At 40.0% G+C, this 21,524-nt stretch overlaps 1 protein-coding gene across 1 annotated transcript in view; it reads left to right on the top strand.

Moving 5' to 3' along the window:
- ATF7 (activating transcription factor 7) overlaps window positions 1–17,384 on the top strand; it is a 125,607-nt gene extending 108,223 nt beyond the window's left edge. Inside the window, exons 6-12 of the mRNA XM_063293840.1 lie at window positions 551–705; window positions 1,453–1,552; window positions 3,035–3,148; window positions 4,350–4,502; window positions 8,033–8,230; window positions 11,179–11,287; window positions 13,481–17,384. Coding sequence (XP_063149910.1) covers window positions 551–705; window positions 1,453–1,552; window positions 3,035–3,148; window positions 4,350–4,502; window positions 8,033–8,230; window positions 11,179–11,287; window positions 13,481–13,698 — 1,047 coding nt within the window. The 3' untranslated portion in view covers window positions 13,699–17,384. The remainder of the gene's footprint in view (window positions 1–550; window positions 706–1,452; window positions 1,553–3,034; window positions 3,149–4,349; window positions 4,503–8,032; window positions 8,231–11,178; window positions 11,288–13,480) is intronic.
- The last annotated feature ends 4,140 nt before the right edge of the window (window positions 17,385–21,524 follow it).

The following is a 21,524-nucleotide window of genomic DNA, read 5'->3' as shown; positions in this document are numbered from 1 at the left end:
CCAATATTCCTGCATATCACATTACTTCATCCACTATTGTACTATTTTGTGAAGTACCTGATAGGATTAACATGGATTTTAAACCCACGCTATTTCTATTGGTGCTAAACTACTAAATGCTACATACATGCATGCATGCATATCTGTTTGACTCATTTCTTAAATCACTTAACCCTTGTAATAATTATTCTGAGCACAAGGAAACTGAGTGCTGTAGATTCCTGGCTTGAGAGGATTCTGACCTTCTGTCTTTTGATTAAGTTGGGATTTTTGGAACTGTGTTAATGCGTATTTACAGTCTTCAGCCCTATCAGATGTTTGGAGTTCCCACAGTACAGTATTATTTGTTCTGCATTAAAAAAAGAGGAGTGTTTTTGTATATTTTCATGCTATACATTATTGCCCTGTTTCTATGCTTCCATCAATAATAATCAGTAATATTATATATAATGTAATAAGTTAATCAATAAGATAATAAAACAAAAATTAATAATCTGACAAAATGATAGTGGTGATGGGATCTGGCACTGACTGTTGGCATGTCTCTTAGAGTGCTTCAAAACCTATTATCATTTCCACGCCTACACCCACCATTGTACGTCCTGGATCGCTGCCACTGCACTTGGGATATGACCCCCTACATCCAACTCTCCCTTCTCCCACCTCAGTCATCACCCAGGCTCCACCTTCCAACAGACAGCTTGGGTAAGTAGAAACTTTGGGTGCAGGGAAGAGAAAGAGGCATAAGCAGATTAGAACTGAGCATTTGATCAAATAGAATTTTCTCCTGCAGGTGTCCTGATGTTAAATCTTACGGAGTATGGCAGTGGAATATATAATTGCCCATGAATAGCCATGGGGGAAGAAAATATATCCTAGGATTCTGAGAACTGGCTTCATCATTATTAAATGCTTTACTATTACTGCTGTCCCAGTTAGATTTGGAGATTGGCTGGGAGAAAAACCTGGCTTGAGTTACAGTAGTCCTCGTTTAGCAACTGCCTTATTTAGTGACCATTCACAGTTACAGCAGTGATGGAAAAGTAACTTTGTGACCAGTCCTCGCATTTACAATCTTTGCAGGTCTATAAAGCAAAGGAAAGCTGAAGTAAGATTGTAAAATCGTGATGTTTCACTTAGCAACCACTTCACAATAACTGGTTGCTGGTCCCAATTGTGGTCGCTAAATGAGGCCTGTATTAGCTTGGAAGCAACTGTGCCTTTTCAATCCATGTGTACTCTGGCAAGTTAGTTGGCAATTAAAAAGTTAGATTAAGAAATTAGTTTGTTGTCCATTGGTTAGAGCACCATAGAGAACTTGAAGGAAGGATGGGCTCCATGAATCAAAAATAATCATGTGCATCCAGGATTTGTTGGAGAGAGCTTTCTGTTCCCTGCAAATTGGACTGAAGTTTGTTTGGTGTGTTTTCTTTTGCTTGTAATTTTTTCCAGGTCTCCTACCAGTTCTGTACCACTTGTCATGCACCTTGTGAATGGACAAACCATGCCTGTCCTTCCTGGCCCACCCGTTCAGATGCCTTCTGTCATATCGGTAATGAAAGCTTCCAGCGTGGCTGATTTTGATAAAGGAAGGGACAGCTTTTTCCCTTTGCAGAGCATATGGGGCACTTTAATTTGCAAAATTGACATCTCCCTCTACTTCTCTGCATGAGATAAGCCTGTGCTGGAGTAGAGGACATAGGGGTGGTGAGAGCCACTGCCTGTGAGGGTAGCAGTGCCTGCCAACCAAGTCATTGGTCAGGAAGGCTCAGACTGAATCCTTGTATGAACAGATGGCTGGCCCTGTTGGTTCTGGGGCTTGGAATGGCAGGCTTTCTGATTAGCTAGCTTTGTGCTTGAAACCATTCAAGCTTGCAGAGAACATGTTGGCTTTTCCAAGCCAGAAAAAACTCCCTCCCTGGCCTCTTCAGGGCATGAAATGGTTATTTAGCTTTTATTTCTGCATATGGATTTGACAAACATGAGTACCTTCTGGTGCATCTTGTATTATTTCTGATGTTGCATGCAAATCTAGTATCTGTTTCTTTGTGTTGTAAATATTCATCTACTTTTAAGTGTTTAAAAAGTTTCTGCCACAATGGAAATAGGTCAACTCCAATAAATTGGAAAGGCTAATTTGTCAAGACAGCAGAAGCCATCTCTCTATGCTCCTAGTGGGGTGGTTTGCAAATGACTGCCTTTTCTCCAAGATTTATCAGTAATACTCTGTGAATTCTAGTCAGCCACACAGCATCTTCCCTCTCCAATTGTTCTGGAAGTGAACAACATCATACAATGGGGGGGGGGGAAGCAAGGAATCTTACAGAGGATAACAACTACCTTAGAAGCGTTATTCCTTATGATAAAAAAATGTAATTCTAAGTCTGCCCTCCCTATAGAAAATTCAGGGTTCTGCACTTTGTTTCTGACTCATTTTTATGCCTTCAACAACCCTGTAAGATGTGTTACCTGAAAGATGATAATAGTCCTGAATGTTGCTCAGTGACCTCGGTCTAGTCATTATAACATGCTTGATCTTCAAATGCAATACTTTTAAAACAATACTGTGGGCCTAGTTATCCGGAGCCCAAATCTTCATCATGATGCACAGGTTGCCAGCAATCCCTAATTTCAGAATAAGAATTGTTTGAGAGCTAGCATTATGCCAAAGGTTTTAGGTGACTGTTGAGAAGTTACACATGGATACCTAAAATCAAATGAGGATATGCGGCAAAGAAATGCAGGGACAGTCATAAAAAAGAGAAAGAAGTTGGCTGTTGTAGAAATGTGGAATGGCTCAGAGAAAAAGAATTACGGCACTGGTTAGCAATTTCACCCTCTGCCTCCTGTTTCTTCCTCTTCTGATTTGCTGTTGTCCTGCTCAGCCTGGTTAAGCAGCTGAAAGTTTGTGGGCTTTCATACAAACACCAATGGTGAAAATTTTGTTAGGCAAATTTTTTCCTCTCTGTGTGTAATAATTAAAAAAATGACTTAACTTATCTGAGATGCTTTCTGTTCTTCCTCCAATATATAGCTGGCAAGGCCAATATCTGTGGTGCCAAATATTCCTGGTATCCCAGGTCCCCCAGTTATCAGCAGTGGCTCAATTTCACCATCAGGCCTTCCAATACACTCTGAAGCTAAAATGGTGAGCTCCTGATTCTACTTCATTGTTCACAAGATTGTTTCTTTTTAAAAAATTGAGAGAGATGTATTCACGAAGATGCATTGCAAATTTCAAAAACATGTTTCTGTCATCTAGTGTTTAAAGAAACCTCATATTGTAAAAATGTTTAGGTTGCTGTATCATTTTTCAGAAGTCAGGCTTATTCCCCATTACCATCACCACTTGCACAATTTAGAGACTTCCTGGACTAGATCCAAAACTGCTTAAGCTCACAATGATTTTTTTCTTTTCTTTCGAATAGCTACTACCCCCATGCCAAATACTATAAATTGCTTTTGAAATTCCCTCTCAGTTTCAAAAGCAACTTGATATGTGGCAGCCTTTCCCAACCTGGAGCTTTCCAGACATGTTGGAATTGCAAATCCCAAAATTCCCATCCACAGAAGGCTGATATACAGCAGTAGTGGGGAGGTATTCAGCCAAAACCACTGCAAAATCCTTTTCAGCTTACAAAACTGATTGCAGAGTTCTTTGAGTTCTGGCCTGGGGTTACAAAGACTATAGCCACAGAAGTGTACACAGGTCCAAATACAGCATAATAAAAGTAGGTATTAACTTGCATCTGGGTGAATATTGCATGAATGTAAGGAAAAAAGTTACTGTACTCTTCCTTCAGCGTAGTCCTCCATTAGGCCAACAGAATATTTTATTCTGTTTTACAAGCATGTCTTCTTGGTAGTTTCATAATCTCTCTCCTCTTATAAGTGTTTTCCATTTTGCCAAATTGTTTTGAGACTAACACAAAAATTCCTTGGAAGGAAGATAAGTAAATGTAATTTAAAAAACCAATGTTTTACTAGAAAAATTCCAGCTGTCTGAATATTTTATGGTGACTTATTTCTTAATTGTATGGGAAAAGAAGAATTCCTGTTTAAACATTCCACATTAATGAGAGATTCTCCTCCAAAAAAAGGAGATTTTTCAGATTTCTTTAGCAAAAAGAATTCTCAGTCATGCATGATGTTTTTACATCCATTTACCCAGCTTTTACCTTTCTTTCTAAGAACATAAATGGGAACTTCCAGTTAACAGCGTGTCAGTTCTACTGGCCCTTGTTTTCAAAAGTCTGCATCTTTTTATCAGACCAAAAATATGTGTTCAAAACATCAACAAGTAGAAAGTTGGGCCTCTCCTAGTGTTGTTTTGTTTTCATCCCATCCAGAGGCTAAAAGCCAGCCTGACTCAAGGAGTTACTTCCTCACTGAATGGCAGTAGCATGATGGTGGGATCGGCGAGCACAATGGTGACATCCCATCCTGAACAGGGTCAGATACTTATCCAGCACCCTGATGCACCTTCTCCAGCCCAGCCACAGGTTGGTTAAATGCCAGATTGGATTAAGTAAGGATCCAGGAAACAGAAGTGTTCTGGGAAGGATATACTGTAGCTAAACTTTCTTCACCCTGGTGGCTCTAGATGTGTTGGCACTGCAACCCATATTAGCCTTCCTCAGCCAGCAGGCTCATCAGCCAAAGGAAAGAGCCCAAATTTAGGAAAGCTGCAGTAGAAACTTGTAAAGCCACTTGCTAGACTGTATATCTAATTAAAATCCAACAGCTACTATTGAAGCCAGAGTATCAGGGTTTTATATAAAAAGAGAAATGTGCTGGTCCTTGTGGTGGAATAAAAGGGGAATTGGGGAACTTCTAAGTAGGGGCTTGAGCCAACTTCTATATTTAAGAGAATATGATGGGTGGCATGGCATCATTTGCTGTGGTATGCATACTCTTTATTCTCCTTCCTTCAAAGATGAGTTTAAGATTTTGAAGCACTTTAAAAACAGAACCAATCCGATGATTATGTGATGACTGTACACCAGGGGCTAATTAAGTCTCCTGTACAATAATACAGTCATTTCAGGAGAAGGGAAGGAAAACTCTTGTCAGTCTCCAGCACTCTTTCACTTATCTGGAAGTAAATGGTACTTCTTTTTGCATGTCCTGCTTTCCTTTTTTTTTTTTAATAAGAATTTTATTAAATTTCAGGAAAAGATAAAAGTTACAGAAAAACAAAAAACTACAAAGAAAGAAAAAAACTAAAAAAGTGTGAAAACACAAGAATTTTTTTTTAGAAATTACAAAAAGAAGTGACTTCTGACTTTAAACAGCAAGGATATACAACAATTTTCCATAATCAATCCCTTACTCTATATTAAACTAAGATCACATTATTTCTATAAATCATTCCATAAGCACATTATAAAAATCACTAAATACAATTGCTCCCTCACCTTATATTAAAAGAAAAAAAAATACAAAGCTCCTAATTAACTTCCCCCCAAAGAAAACAACTACTTAATTATTTCCTTCCCAATACTATTCAACACATTCCTTTTTACTATAATAAAAAAAGTTTTAAAAAACCATTAAACAGTCTACTATTATAGTTAATAATACAACAGTTATAATAAGCCAAACTAAACCGAAAACCAATTATTGTTACTGTTATTTTTCTTTATACCTAATACTTAATCCCAATCATTAAAGGTAAATAAAACCATCCAAAACCTAAAGACCATCCAGATATATATTCTTAACCCCTTATCCAACTTCAAAATAGACCAAAGCATTTACATATCTCCATAACAAACACAGAGCTTTTTTCCTGAAAAAGTCCACAACATCCCCAACCAGATGACACATTTTAAAACTCATATTTTCCACAGTGCTCTGAATGTCTTGCATATGAGCTTGGCAAGAATCAGAAAGAATCTGCTTAGTATCTTGGTTAATTTCTCAGTGAAAATCAGAGAAAGCCTGATTGAACTCCTCCATGTCTCACGCGGTAGATTATAGCGCCCCCTAGGTACTTAACCAGCAAAAGTGGAAGATAATAATTTCTGAACTGAGTTTACATTCTTGAGGCAAGAGAACAGACAGTTCCCAGGGAAAGTTGCAGCAGGAAAGTGAAAGTTCAAAACAGCAGATACAGCATGTAGGAAAAAGCTAAAATCTTCAAAATTAGTACAAAAATAACTTCAGGGAAACAATAATATACTCTCAACCCTCCTTAATATTTAAGTAGAAAACAAAGTCCAGAACTTAAAAAGAATTTAGAAGGAAAGGTTAATCACAAAAATAATGATGAACACCAAGAGAAACGGTTTCTCCTTGTTGTAAACAGCCTCTCTTAGGGCACAAATGCTTAAAAAAAATAAATTGGGTGCTGTACAAATGGGGTGGCTGGACTTAATGTCCCTTTAAGGCTACAACGTGGCTTGGAAATGACGACTTCCCAGCCTCCCAGTGAGCTCTTACCGGTTGATTGCACATGCTGTTTACGATCTCCTGGCTACAAGCCGCTGTTCGAAGGGCAAGTGGGGTGATTCCAAGCCTTTTCCTTTCTCTGAAAAAAATGCTCCAGGGCTTCAGGGAAAACCTGCCTGAGCCCCACCCCCCAAAAAATAAATAAAAAGCCACATTGTCAATTCTGCCTGCAGAGCTCGCGGGCATCACTGTTCAGTCTGCCATGTTCCTACCGGAAGTCCCCGCATGTCCCTCTTTCCTTATGTTCCTGTATACCCCTTGACTTTCTACAGTCTTTCCCCACTCACTCCAAGAACCAATCCTCCTTTTTTCAGTTTCTCAAGAACTATTTTAGAACAAACTTCAAATTCTGCAAATGGAAATAAGCTTGAAAATTTAGTGTGTCATTTTTCCTTGTGGCCAAATTTCAGTTTCCTAGTTGCAGAAACTGCCAGGTTTAGGCACTGAGTTTTCAATTCCCTGAGCAGGTGTGTAGACTGGTATGAGCCTCTGTTGCTTTTGTCAGCGTTGCTACCAGATGTTTATCACTGAGATACCACGGGCAGTGGGGACAGAGTCAGGAACACAGAAGCAGTGTTTACAAATCTTCTCTCCCTCTGTCTCTCTTCCTGTCTTAATTACTTGGGTTTAAATGCACCCCATTTGGTCCTGCCAGCTCACCAAATGCCAGCCCTCCATCACAATTACCACCTGCTCTGTCAGTTAGAGCTTCCAGAAGTTTACTGTCCATATGCTGCCTGACTGACAGCGAGTAGTAGAGAAGTGGAAACTGTCTGTCTAATTATAGTGCCCATTTGGGGAGGCTGAGCTAAGGTGGGAACCTGCAAATCTGTTTTTGCTTCTGGCAGTTATTTCCATTTTGCTACTTTAAAATAAAAGGATTTCAGTAACTATTACAGTGTTGGCTTTACCACATAAGAATCTTGTTGCAAAGGCAATATAGACATTGGAACAGTTACAGTGAAAAGAGGGTGTTTTTTTTAATTAAATGGATAAAAAGGTGCAAACTCAAATAATGACTGAATATTCCAAGTGGCTCGCATATAAATACAAAGCAATACACATACTTGTGTCTTGCACATCTATTTTACAAATAGCCTATTGGGAACTAGACAAATCAGAGAAAACTGTTCTGAATTATTTGTTATTTGTTTATTAAAAGATTGTAGGTATTACTTTTTATTCTCAAAGAAAATCTCAGGGTAGTTTACAGAAAAATCATGCAAAATATAATAAAGACAATTGAGAATAAAAAGCAAATATTAAACATTAAAACAATAAAGTAGCATTTGAGAGCACTAGGGCAATGCTAATAGTCAAAAAAAATGCTTGGACAAAACAAGAAGTTCTTTGGTCCATATTTGTATAGTTGACTGCTGAGTTCTTAATAAAAGGTGGGCCTCTTCAGATATGGCTGAACTACAACTTCCAGCAGTTCTAGCCAGCATGAGCAGGGGCAAGAGGTGCTGGGAGTTGTAGTTTAACATTAGAAAGCCACAGGTCCCCTCTCTCTCTTTTTTAACAACCTGCCCATCCTCCGTGTGAATAGCCTGCCCATCTGTCTGTCTTTCATCCTCAGGTTTCCCCAGCTCAACCCACACCAAGCACAGGTGGTCGACGGAGACGCACAGCAGATGAAGATCCAGATGAACGTAGGCAGCGTTTCTTGGAGAGGAACCGAGCCGCTGCTTCCCGCTGCCGCCAGAAACGCAAGCTCTGGGTGTCATCCTTGGAGAAGAAGGCAGAAGAGCTCACCACACAGAACATCCAACTAAGTGTAAGCAGGCTGCCAATATGCCTGTTGTTGTTGTTGTTGTTGTTGTTGTTGTTAGTTGCCGTTGAGTCGTTTACGAATCATGGCGACCCTGTGTATAACAGAACGAAATGCTGTTCGGTCTTGTGCCACATGCCTGACTGTTCCAATGTTTGCATCCATTGTTGCGGTGATCCTATCGATCCACCGCATTGAAGGTCTTCCTCTTTTCTGCTGGTCCTTGACTTTACCAAACATGATGTCCTTTTCAAGCGATCGGTCTTTCCTGACAATGTGCCCAAAGTATGAGAGTCTAAGCCTAGTTATCTTTGCCTCCAGGGAACATTCTGGTTGTATTTCTTCTCAAACTGATTTGTTTGTTCTTCTGGCAGCCCATGGTATTTTCAATAATCTTCACCGACACCACAATTCAAATGCATCAGTTCTTCTTTTATCTTCCTTTTTTAATGTCCAGGTTTCACAGGCATATGTGGCAATTGAGAAGACCATGGTGTGAGTCAGACGCACTTTTGTTTTTAAACTGACGTCTTTACTTCTGAAAACTTTAGATAGGTCTTCGATGGCAGATTTTCCCAGCGCGATACATCGTTTGATTTCTTGATTACTACTTCCCTTGGCTTTGATCGTTGATCCGAGTAGAATGAAATCATTGTTGACTTCAATTTCTTCTCCATTTATTGTGACATTGTTTATTGGTCCATTTGTGAGAATCTTGTCTTCTTCACATTCAGGTGTAGTCTGTATTGCTGATTACAGTCTTTGATCTTCATCAGCAAGTACTTCAAGTCTTCTTCATTTCCAGCAAGCAAAGTTGTATCATCTGCATATTGCAGGTTGTTAATGAGTCTTCCATCAATTCTGATACCCCATTCTTCTTCGTACATTTCTGCTTCTTGAATTATTTGTTCAGCATACATATTTAATAAGTAGGGTGAAAGTATACAACCTACAGTATGATAAATGTGCCCCTAATGCTGTGTCTATCCTTGCTTCGCTTTCAAGGCCATCATCCTCCAGGATACTCATGTGAGATCTGTTGTTCATAGATTTAGCTAAAACATTTAAATTAAATTAAAAAATAAATAAAAGGCCTATCTTAGGAAATACCATTTGCTGTATCTTCTCAAGGAACTGGCTTCCTTCAGCCAGTGTAATCTGAAATTGTGGAATCTGCTTGTGGTGTGGAGGCCATTTTTATACTCTGAGCTCCTCCGTGCTCATCTTTAAAGATCCTGGCATACAACAGGTATTCTTGGTATTGGCTGTGTTCACTGTGTACCATCTGGAGGAGCTTTCCTTGCCAGGAAAAAAAGATTTGAGTGCCATCTGAAAGAAAGCATTCTCCTTGCATTCACTTTCTCAGATTATAGCTCCTGTTGTTAAATTATAGCTCCTTGTGGGAGTGGACATCTTGTGGAGCAGCCATTAGGGCCTCAGTTGTTTTTATTTCATATTACTCTCTTGTCAGTGTAGAATTTTTCAGAAAATCTTAAAACTATAGACTCAGTTCCAATCCAACTAAGGAAGATTCGTTTCCCTTGGTAACGATGACTGATACCCTTTTTCTTCTTTTTCTTTGTTCCCATTCAGATTTGCTTTCTCTGCCATCTTTGGTTTTTTTATTGTGTTGTTTTTGTGCTTTTTTGCATTGCTTTTTTTAAAAAACATTTTTAACCATTTGTAAACTGCCCAGAATCTCTGAGAGTTGGGCAGCATATACATTTAATAAGTTGTTGTTGTTTTGTTATTATTTCTAATATCCTAATATGTGAAACGTTTCTGTTATTCTTATACATAAGAAGGATATTTTGACTTTTATGTCGTCTAGGTGCATAAAGGGAACCTTTTCATATTTTCCATCTGTCTCTAACATTGGAAGGCTAGCTTCTTCCTGTCTGTTATGGAATCTTGGCCTAATTTGATATACTGCTGGTGTTAAGTTATGAGCCAAGCTATTTGCAGTGCTATGAATTTCTTGTTTGTTTTTTTACTATTATGTTGCTTAGCCTTCCTGAAGCTTAAGGAATTTCCCACCTTTGAGGAAAAGGAATTGAGCCTTCTGATTCTGGTTCTTGGACCTAAGCCAACAGTGGTGGTTCTGTCTTTAAGGGAAACAGAAGTGCAGTGTGATCTCCCTTTCAGCAGTAATAATAAGGATGTTAATACACGAGTTATTTCCATATGTGCCCTTGACATGGTATTCCCATCTTTTTGAGAAACTTGAATGGTACACTAGGAATGCAGCTAAGCAAGCCCACCACGGCAAGATTACAAGCACAAGCAGCTTCAACTTCAGTATTAAAATAGGCTGCTACCTGCCTTCCCTGGAAGCAGCTTCTGTCTGCTAGAAAACAAAAATAGCTCCAGCATGCCATGAAGCTATGCCTATAAAGGTGAACCTGGAAGATGCACTGGGCTTGTTTGCCTTTGTGAATTTTCAGCGCTTTTTTGTAAACCCTTCCAGGTACTTTGCATCAGCCGTATAGCTTCCGCTTTATATTTCATTGGTGGAAACAAATTTGAAACTACTGTTCGTGTGCTTCCACGTGCATAACATTTAGCCTATCTTATCTCAAAAGATTTTCAGAATTAAAACATGTTTTATTTCAATATTTCTTAGATTAGAATCTTCTTGTATTTGCTACCTTGCTTCCAAATTGGCCTTTTAAAGATATTCCAATAGCAAAAAGCACCATTTAGGCATAGGATTAAGCCATAAGATGAGGACAGTTTTAGTGCTAAAAAAGGGGCATGATAAATGAAGGATTTCCTGTGCTGCGTAATGAGTAAAATCGTCCCCCATGGGCTGGCTCAAACTCATCATATGTAAATTCCTCAATTTTTATGCTGTACCTCTGACTGTTATGTCACTGTTTCAAATGAACGCTTGACAGGACTCAAGATTGGATGTTGAACCAATGCAATGAAGCTAAATGTTTCCTTTCTCACAGAATGAAGTTACGTTATTAAGGAATGAAGTTGCTCAACTCAAACAACTATTGCTGGCTCACAAGGACTGCCCTGTTACTGCATTACAGAAGAAAACACAAGGTTATCTTGGTAAGCAGAATCTTATGAATATTCGGGCAGGAAAAATTGAGCAAATATAGATTTCAGAATTTCAATACTTTATGAAGTAGCATTTTGGAGTCACTCAGGATTGATAAAAGCATCCTGTAATTGGAGAGCTGTGAATATTTGAAGGACCCTAACTCCAGCCTAGGCTATTCCAAAGCTGTTGGGGTAGAATTCTCAGTACCCCAGTTGTTATGGCCGGTTCTTCTCGTGGATGATGGGCGGTTTAGTCCAAATCATCTGAAGGACACTCAGCTGAGGGAGATTCTGTTACATTTGCAGCTATGGAACCAAACCTCTTTTTCCCCAAAGGATTTTTTTTTTTTTAATAGCGCAGTAAGGGTGCTTCCCCCCCCCCCCTTTTCCTCTTCAGTTCTGGAAGTTCACATTATAAGCCTTAGCTGTGGGGAAATAAATTCAGTTGGCACCTGAATAATGACAATCAAATTCTTCTCAGTCATGCACATGTACACTCCTATGCAGTTTTATTATTGAGATCGGTATCTAGCTGCTTCATAAAAAAAAATCCCAGAGACCATGGAGGGAATTACAGCTTCCTCACATGCAGTCGAGTTACTTTATTTGTAATACCTTATAGATCATTTTTATTTGTGGGGCGGATGGAATGTCAAAACATCTTCAAAGGACAAAGATATAATGAAGCAAAACAATTGCAGTCTACCACATTCAGAGGCAGTAGCTTAATTAAAATTGGTGGAAACACTATCAAACATCATGTGAACTTTTGATTCTGAACCAGGCTGTAACATATTCATAACCGTTGCTCGCCTGCATGGCTGGCTGTGCAGTTGCACTCTTGGAATAGAGGTCTCTTTCAGCAGCACCCGGTAGCAGCTTTGCTCTTAATTATAACCAAGATTACTGAATGTGTCTCTACAAGCTAGCCTTTTGAAATATGTTCCAAGAATACTGCATTCCAAATAAAGACCCTGATCAACACACTGCTTCTTGGTTCACTCTAGGGAAGAGGTTCCTCTTTAAAGAGAAACACATTTTCCTACGATCTGAGATACCCCATGGAATATCAGTTCTACCGTCTGGAAGATTCCATTGCTCGAAACAGAGCGCTCCCAGACTGTCAGATAGCAAGGAGCTCTGTTTAAAGCATTGGATAAATCTGCTATTTGACTTGGGACAATCCAAGGTTCCAAGGTTCGCTTTTCTCTTAGTGGATTTCTACAATTGAAACCTACATGTGCATACACAAATCCTTTGATAATTTCGTTGTCATTTCCTGACAAAGAACTGAGAAATCTTGTAACAGAGATCATGAAATAACTGCTTGTCAGGATTTTCAAATACCTACATTCCATTTCTGCTCAAAGAAACTAAGGTTCAGCACTAAGAAGGAACGTAGGTTAAAGGATAGCAAGTGCAGTGCTGCTGGAAATTCACAGACATGTTTCTTAAAGGAGGTAATGGTGACAAATGCATGTATGGAGTGTATTCACCTCCTCACTTGCTTTTCTAAAAGACAATCTTTTAGGTTTTGGTCGTTTTAAATAATACTTTTATTTTGGAGCCCTTGCAAAGGACCATATGCACTACCCTCACAGATTGCTAGTGGTTTCTGGAATACAGGTTGAGAACCATTGCACTGATTTTTTAATTGAAGAAACCAGAATTAATTGACTCCACACATTACACTAAGCAATAAACTATGGTTTACCAAATACAATGGCTGGGTTCACATAATACGTTATGTAAAAGTGAAAATGTATGATAACCTGAGAGACAGTTTGGTATAGGGGTTAAGGCACCGGGCTAGAAACCGGAAGACTAGGAATTCTAAACCTGCCTTAGGCACAAAGCCAGCTGGGAGACCTTGGGCCAGTCACTGTCTCTCAGCCCTCTGAAGCAGGCAATAGCAAACCACTTCTGAAAAACCTTGCCAGGAAAACTGCAGGGACTTGTCCAGGCAGTCTCCAAGAATCAGACACCATTGAACTGATTTAATTTTTTTAAAAAAGATAATGTGGTCTGTGAATCCAACCAATACTGAATCCAATATTGTACAAAAAAAAAGAGCAATTCATTTGAGGAAATATAACTGGAGAAAACTGGCAGAACAGTTGCTGAAGCATGTTCTGGAGATGCCTGTAAAGCCAAGCACAATCACTAATACCATTTTCTTTTTCCCTTTTCTTGAAAAATCAGAAAGCCCCAAAGAGAGTTCTGAGCCTACCGGTTCCCCAGCTCCTGTCATCCAGCATGGTTCGGTGACCACATCTCCCAATGGGCTGAATGTCCGCTCTGCAGCTGAAGCCGTTGCCACTTCAGTCCTCACTCAGATGGCCAACCAAAGGACAGAACTGAACGTGCCCATACAGTCACATGTCATTATGGCGCCGCAGTCTCAGTCTGCTGGCAGATGATGTTGCCAGTTGCATGGCATAGAACCAACCAATGAACTGCAGCCAGAGAGACTGTTCATAACTAAGCCCCTTGTTCAAAATGGGGTGGATACAGTTTTTGTTTTGTTCTTTTGTTTTATTCTTTCGATTTCTTAAAAATGAGTGAAGGGCAGCTATGGCGCTTCTAACAAAGTATATCCCACATTGGTCCTGGCCTCAAACAGCTGTCATAGGGCCACTGTCTTTCCAAAGGGTGGCTTTGGAATAAGTAATTTTGCCACACTTTAGAGACCATTTGTCATCCTATCTAGAATCAACCATTTGTACAGTGTGATCTTAAATGGTTAAAGTTCAGGTATACATTGTGCTAACACTAAGCCTCCCTTAGTTTGGTTACTCATGGTGCTTCCTTGTCTTGGCTCCTGTAGCAAGAGAAAGCAGTTCTTGGGAGGAGCTGTCATGTTTTGCTGGTGCTGGCCATTTTTTGAAAAACTTTAGCATCCCCACTGTTTTTGTAGCATATCCATCAACGTGGTACCTGACCTTCAATTCCACCCTTTCACACAGGATTCCAACTCATGGTTCTGGAGGTGGTAAGCTCCATAATTTTGTGTGTTTGAACTGTTCAAATTGTTTTGTGAAGAAAGTAAGAAGCCTTGCTCTTAGCTGCTGCAACTGATGGGTGATTTTGCTGTTCTGGAAGTGAAAATGGCAGGCCTGTTGTATGCATTGTAGATCACATAATTTGTACTGTGCATATTATCAGGGATATAGCTTTGGTCATGTTTTTATTTGGTACAAATTTTAACCTTTGTAGTTCAAGAGGGAACCATCAAAACACAATGGGAATTCTTTGGTCTTTAAGTTACCAGGTGGGATGAGTTAAGGAGTATTTTAGTAATGAGAAGGAAGAACATTCACAGGGGCACCTCTTACTGTGTCTAGAAAAAAACAATGATTTATGCCATTGGAATGTGGGTAGCTGCAGAATCATAGGCATCACAGTAGCAGGCACAAAGCTTATACAGCGTCTAACTGCAGGACATAGCTAAACAAAGTTGATTTGGGACAATGTAAGAGTAGCTCAATGGCAATTAAACAGGGAGAGGGGAGTATCTCTGTTCATGAATTCAGAAGATTTCAATACCCTTATAAGCCATGTTCATTTTAAAAGATAATCTGACATGTTTAACCCAGTGAACTTTTCAAGACGGTGGCCTTAATCATGGACTATTTCAAAGACAAGAGGGTGGGGTAAGCATTCCAAATTGCCTCTCCTCTTACCTTTTCCACCCTATCTCTCCTTCAGGTAATGTCACCTATTGCCTTTTTTCCATCTGTCTCTTCCAAAATAAATGCTGAGTGTCTTGCACATTGCTATCCTATGGTAGACTGAAAACAAAAGAAGAATAGGAAGGAATAATTTCTCCTCTTTTCTTCTGCTTCTTGTCAAAGTGTGTGCAGGTATATCTCAAATTGACCTTGACCTCTTGCTAGTTGGCCAATATTTAGCTTGAATCAGGAGCGAGAGGAAAAGGTGCAGTGGGGTAGTTAGAGTATGGCTATCATGAGCTTGCAACATGCTAACTCTTCCACTATTTTGTCTTCCTAATTATGTTTTTTTTAATGAAGCATTGTCCTCTAAGGGGCTTTGTACTCCATGCTGCCAATGTATACAAAGATTTTCATTATTCCTCAGTTTCCACCCACTAGAAAGTGCACATATAATACACGCACAAACACACATGTATATGTATATATGTGTGTATGTATATGTGGCACGCTAAACCTAATGCAGGTTTTCTCTTATTAGGTGGATGCTGTTGCTATTGTCATTATCAATCCAGTTTCTCAGGACCTTAATGCCACTTGCTCTCCTACTGTTTCCTTGCCTGAATATGATGATGTTGCTTCTGTTCTTCTGCGACTTAGTGTTTTAATTTTAATTTCTCCTTCTGGGTTCCTTTTCCTTTCTCCTTTGTTTAAAAGAAGCAAAATGTGTTTTGAATGTCTGCAGACTTCCTTTCAACAGGCATTTCAGACATCCTGTCACTTGTCTTCCCCCCTACCTCCCCCCTTCCCCTTGCTTCCTTGATATGCTGAAAATGCAAGTTGGCAAGGGCTTTGAAATATAACTTGTCCCAACAGGGTATCTGTTTCCTTAGTGACAGCTCCAATAACAGTGCATAGCAGGTGCAGCCAGGATCTTCTCAGGTTAATAGAACAAGAAACAAGCTTGCTGGCAAGTGGGACAGATGGCAAGGTATTTTAGTTTTGATTTTTTTTTTTTACTTTTTATTACTTTTTTGCACCTCTCAAAACATGACTGTACTGCATTCTTTCGTTTAAAACAACATTTCAGAATTCTGCTTGCTGTTGAATGAACATAATGAAGGGCCAGAGAAAGCACTGTAGAATTTTGGTTGGTCATATTTTCCACTGGAAAATAAGGGACCACAGTAACATTGGATCTGCTGTCTGAACTGGTACCTAGATTGCCACTGACAACTAGTGTTCTGTTGTGAGAAAGAACAAATGAAGGTGTTTGTAATCAGTTGCACCATTGGCCAATCTAGCTCAATGCTGTCTCCTTGGGCTAGCATTGGAGGCATGGCAAGAGCCCTGGCAAGGAATATTGAACTTGGGTGAAATGTATCAGGATTTGCAAGTTAGTGATAGGCAGGGCCTTGCCAAATGTGAGTTAAATTATGGATGGATTTCCTACCGTAGTTCAGAATGACACCAAAAGACAGGTATGGCCCAGCATTGTCCTTTCTCAGTGAATGTACCGTTCCCTCTAATAGTTCTGTAGTTGAGACAGAGGGCATGACACAGTAAACCGTAATAATTCAGAGCAAACTGGGTAGAGGGCCGGTGGCTTAAGAAGAGTTCTCCAAACATCTAACTTAAAAGGCCTGGCTTTTCTTTATTTTGGGCCATGAGTGGAGACTCCCAATCTTTCTCTTAGATGCCAATCTTTTTTGTTCTAGAGAAGTTGGCAGTTGAGCCTGGAACTTTCTATATGAAAATCAGTTGGTCTCTAATATACTATAATGTCTCTCCTAATTGGAATTGCCTAAATGGATCTGAGGCTGCTTGAATAACTTTTAGGTAGGGGTGTACAACACACTCCCTCAACCTGGCACCCTCTGGAAGGGCTGGATGGGGTTGGGACTACAGCTTTCATTGCCTTAAGATAATTTGGCTATCTTGGCTGGAGTGATGGGAGTTGTGATCCATCACATTTGAAGATGCCCGGTTGAGGAAGGCTGATCATTATTAAAGATCTTGTGGAGTAGAGGTGGCCTTCCTTGTATGCCATGAGTTCATGGTCTGTTACTTGTCCTGCTGTTCAGTCATTGTCACTCAGCTTGGTTCACTTAATGCTGTTGCAGAGTGGACATGTGTTGAATCTTCAGGCAATGTGTGAGCTGTGCTCAGGCTCTGAAACAGTATGTACAAGTGTAGGGACCGTAACAGTCCTGGGGTAAGTAAGAGGCCTTGTGGAATGGTTTGGTGGGTCTGGTACAGTGCACAAGCTGCCTTCTGTGGGGTGGACATGCTGTGGTTCAAACCAGGGAGTACAATTTAAAAGAGCTTTCATAAAGCCTATATTGAGCATCATCTCATTCCATTAGCCTACCTTAAAAGAGCATGACTGTAGCTTGGCTCCAGGAGTTCACTGCCCCAGTGCTGGAGTCCATTGGGATAAGTCCCTCCTTTTTGGGGAGATGGGCGGTGGCAAAATTTGATGGATGAATGAATGAATGAATGGAGGGAATTTAGCAGCACAAAAGCATAAATAATATGGGCCACAGGGGCATTTTTATGCACCCCTAGGAACTCCTGCTGCATCTTTGGATAAACTCCACTGTTGTTTTTGTTTTCTTTCTCTTTTAAAGTATCATGTTGTTACAGATGGAGAAATGGGGGGGGGGGCCTAAATAAAATTAGAAACCACACCCACCTGTCTATTGGACTCTGCTGTATTCCCAGCCAAGATATGCACAGCCTAGTTGAAATAGAGCCTGTGAACAGAATGAAATAATCTTGTCATTATTTGAGAAAATGTATTTGAAGGAAATAATTTCTCTTACAGCATTTTAAAATTAATTTCTGCCTTACTGCCCCCTTTTCCATTTACGTGCATCTGGATTGTAGCTGTTCCCTTAGCATGATCCTGTGCTCCTAGTGCTCATTAAAAATGAAGCAACATTGGCCAGTTGCCTGGGATCCTGCTATTCCATACCTGCCTGGTTAGAATGGAAGAGCCCTGGAACTCCAGAACTCCAGGTGTAGGAGTAATCTGTGCTGCATGGAATCACAGTGAGAAGTGTGACACTTATAAGGCCACAGAGGTATGTGATGAACTGGCTACCCTGTGGTCAGTCCTGCTCTAAACCTAGCTGACACACAGGTTGTCAGGAGGCTCTGATTAATATGTTATTACAACTCATCACATCCGTCACTGGGTTTGTAGCAAGGATCTCTGTGGTCACGTTCAGATGTTGGCCAAGATGTAAGTTGTTGCCTAAAATAATTCCCTTCAAGTAAGCAAAGAACTTTTGAGATTGGGGGTACGGTAAGGAGGGATCTTGGCATGTTACTCTTCTAGCTCAGAGAAGACTGCCATGTTAGCCATGCAGGCTGATCTACATATTCTGGAGCAATGGTCCTCATTTTATTTCAGCTTATTTTCTGAGTGTACCAAGGAAGCGAATTGTGGACTCCTATTCATATTTATAAGAAACTGCATGGGTTATGGCTTTTCTAACATCTACCCTTTCAGCCTGCCAACTGCCCAGTGGCCACATGTCTGTTGCTGAACCCTTTAACAAAATTCTGTGCTTGTAACAAAGGCAGAAAACTGGGAAACTGTACTATAGCCATCTGTACGACTACTGTACTACTGTTTTATGTGCAAAAAGCTGCTTCTATGAGAGGGAGAAGTATCATCATAATCTTCCATAAGTAGTACATTCCCAGAACATGATTCTTAACATGTGAATCTGTCTTTGGTGATTAAACATCAGCATTTAAATAAGCTTCATGAGGAAGCTTCATTATATAGCAATGTTCACAAATGGCAATGCCTAGGCTGAAAAGACTCATATCAAGGATCTTGTGTCAGTCCCATCAAATCATGGGTGGGTTTGTTTGTTTTAAATACTTCCCCCGCCCCCATCTGCAGCAAATTGCACACAGCAAATTTCAAAATGTTGTTGTTGTCTACTCCTGGCAAAGCCAGGTAGCAAAGCTGAGATGATTTTTCATATGTTCCTCTGATTTCATGGAACTAGTTCATAATTCTTGGATCCATACATGTGTATGTGGCCTTTACCTCTGAACAGTTTCATCTATCACTGTTAAGAAGTATTGAGGTTTTGTAGAATAGAATCAGGGAACTTCCTGTTATACGATACCTTCAGATATTTATCTTACTTTTTTTCTTTTCAAATGTTACAGTAATAATAGTAAAAAAAAAAAAACCTATGCTAGTAAATATCTCTAATAGAACTTGGATACCACTAGTTGCTGCTTAGAGAAATACTGCAATGTGTCCCAGCTCCTTAGGAAAGCACAATATCCCATTCTAGTTCTAGTGGTTTTAGATTACCCATCTCTAAGAGAAACTGTTTTATCCATAACAGTGGACTCTTTTGCACATTATGCTAAGCAAAAAACTACATTATGGCTTAATATTTGTCTGAGCCAGGCCCATGTCTGTTTCAGTGTAATCTAGGCATGTGCTTTTCCACATACAAGACCCAGACAGTAGGGCTTCTGCTGGTAATTTGAACTCCATAAAGATTCAGTGCAAAGAACCTTATGGCAGCCATACTTTCCTTATAAGAGCTGGGGCTGTACAGGAGATGCTTTCAGCCAAAAATAGACTTCTGTTACTGCAGACTTCGTTATGCCCTCCCTACTTCTTCCGGAAAAGCTGCCCCATGTCACATTCTTCTGATTGTCAGTGTCTGCCTGATTTGTACAGTAATCCTTCGTGTTCCACCAAGCAGCCTACTATTGAGTGCAACTCTTGCTTGTTTGCAGCTTATGGGGAAGCTGTAGTAGACTCAGCTATTCATGCCAACCGAAAGGGAGATTGCAATGGTTGCAAAATATAAAATAGAAGGAACCCATGGCAGAAAATTATTTTGCTCCACGTTATCTGGCTCCAGTATACCTGTAGTAGTTGCACTTCAAAGAATCTTTGAACAGAAAGCCATGATAGGAGTTACTCACCATATAAAATGTTTACAGTTAATGCTTTCCAGTCCTTTTTTTAAAATGGTAATTATGTGTTAAATGCATATTTTTAAAAAATACCGACAACTGCAAACAGATGCTTGCGTAAGTGTGCATGTTTTTCCCCTTGCAGATTTTGTTGTCTGCCAAAGAGGAGTTCTTGTTTGTGTTCCCTGGCCAGCTTGCTCATTGGATTCTGACCCATTTGACCATACTGTTCCAAATTGCTAGATAGGGATGGTCACCTGCTTCTCTTCTGCTTTTGTCTTCCATCCTTTTAATTGTTTCATCCTATTTTAGTGAAGGGTACATTTCCTGACTTCAGACAATTTTTACAAGTTTATCGAACATGCTTGCTGTTTCCTTTCTCTAGGGAATGGTTGAAAAGTGAAATTCATGGATGGCTTTGGTCCTGTTGAACAATCATTCTTTCTGCCCTGCCTCCCTGCTTTACCACATCTCCACACATCAGCTCTCTGCTGAAATCCTTTTCCTCCAGGGCACTGTTTCTCAACCTCAGCAACTTTAAGATGTGTGCATGCTGACTGGGGAATTCTGGGAGTTGAAGTCCACATATCTTAAAGTTGCTGATGTTGAGAACTACTGCTCTAGTGTAAAAGGAATTGCAATTCTAATCAAGGTCTGGGGAGGGGGGGGGAAATCTCTAAGTTGTGCTTACTGGCATATCCAGCTTGCTGATTGACTGGCATCTGTAACCTCTCTACAAAACCATTTCCTTTTCAGCAGTGCGTGGTGTATGTGTGTGCACTTAGGAGGGTTATTTCTTGCAAATAATACAGTATATTGTGATTTGGAATTCTATTCGTTCCACACTAGATGGTATTTAAGTTATATTCTAAAGAGGAAGAACAATTCATGTCTTCAAAGACTATATTCTCCATGTTTTAGGCTGAAAACTTATTGGCTGGATTCATGCATCTGTTTAAGCTATAGTTTCATGAATAAACCACAACTGAATGGATTTGCACAATATACTAAGTTATAAATCCTGGTTTATGACAGTGACAGTGTTCACTCAGTGCTGATAGGCCAAACCAAACAAATTACATTATGGCTTGAATGGTTGATGAGCTCAGCCATGGAACTAGGAAAAACAGAATTCTTTGGGGAGTTTCAGCCTTTTCTAAAAGCCGGCACAAAGTGCGAGTTTCTACTTCATTCTCCCCCTGTGGTGGTTCTTGACTGAGGTCCCACCAGATCTTGGTTCTGTTACTCATTTTAGCTCTAGCACTTCTCCCCACCACCACCACATCTAAGGCAAGCCTCTCAACCTTCATACCTTCCAGATGTGTGGAATTCTCCTTCCAGGATTCTCAGCAAAGGTTGTGAGGACTGGGGAATTCTGGAAGTGGAACTTCTCCATACATCTGGAGAGCAGCTAGGTGGTGTGCATGTGTGAGAGACTGATCAAGATTGTATAAACTCCCCAGTGCTGATGGGTTCCCATTTTTAAAAAGTATTTTGCTCATCATCTGTATGTAAGAAAATAGTCACTTTATAGAAGGAAACCTCCATAGCTGCCTCAGAATGCTTGCTGGATAGGCTCTGGATGCCTCTTCGTCATTTCGTGTTATGTT

This window comes from Candoia aspera, chromosome 2 (genome assembly GCF_035149785.1).
Source record: "Candoia aspera isolate rCanAsp1 chromosome 2, rCanAsp1.hap2, whole genome shotgun sequence".
Lineage (NCBI taxonomy): Eukaryota > Metazoa > Chordata > Lepidosauria > Squamata > Boidae > Candoia > Candoia aspera.
The sequence above is the reverse complement of the archived record's forward strand: the minus strand, read 5'-3'. Positions and strand labels throughout refer to the sequence as shown.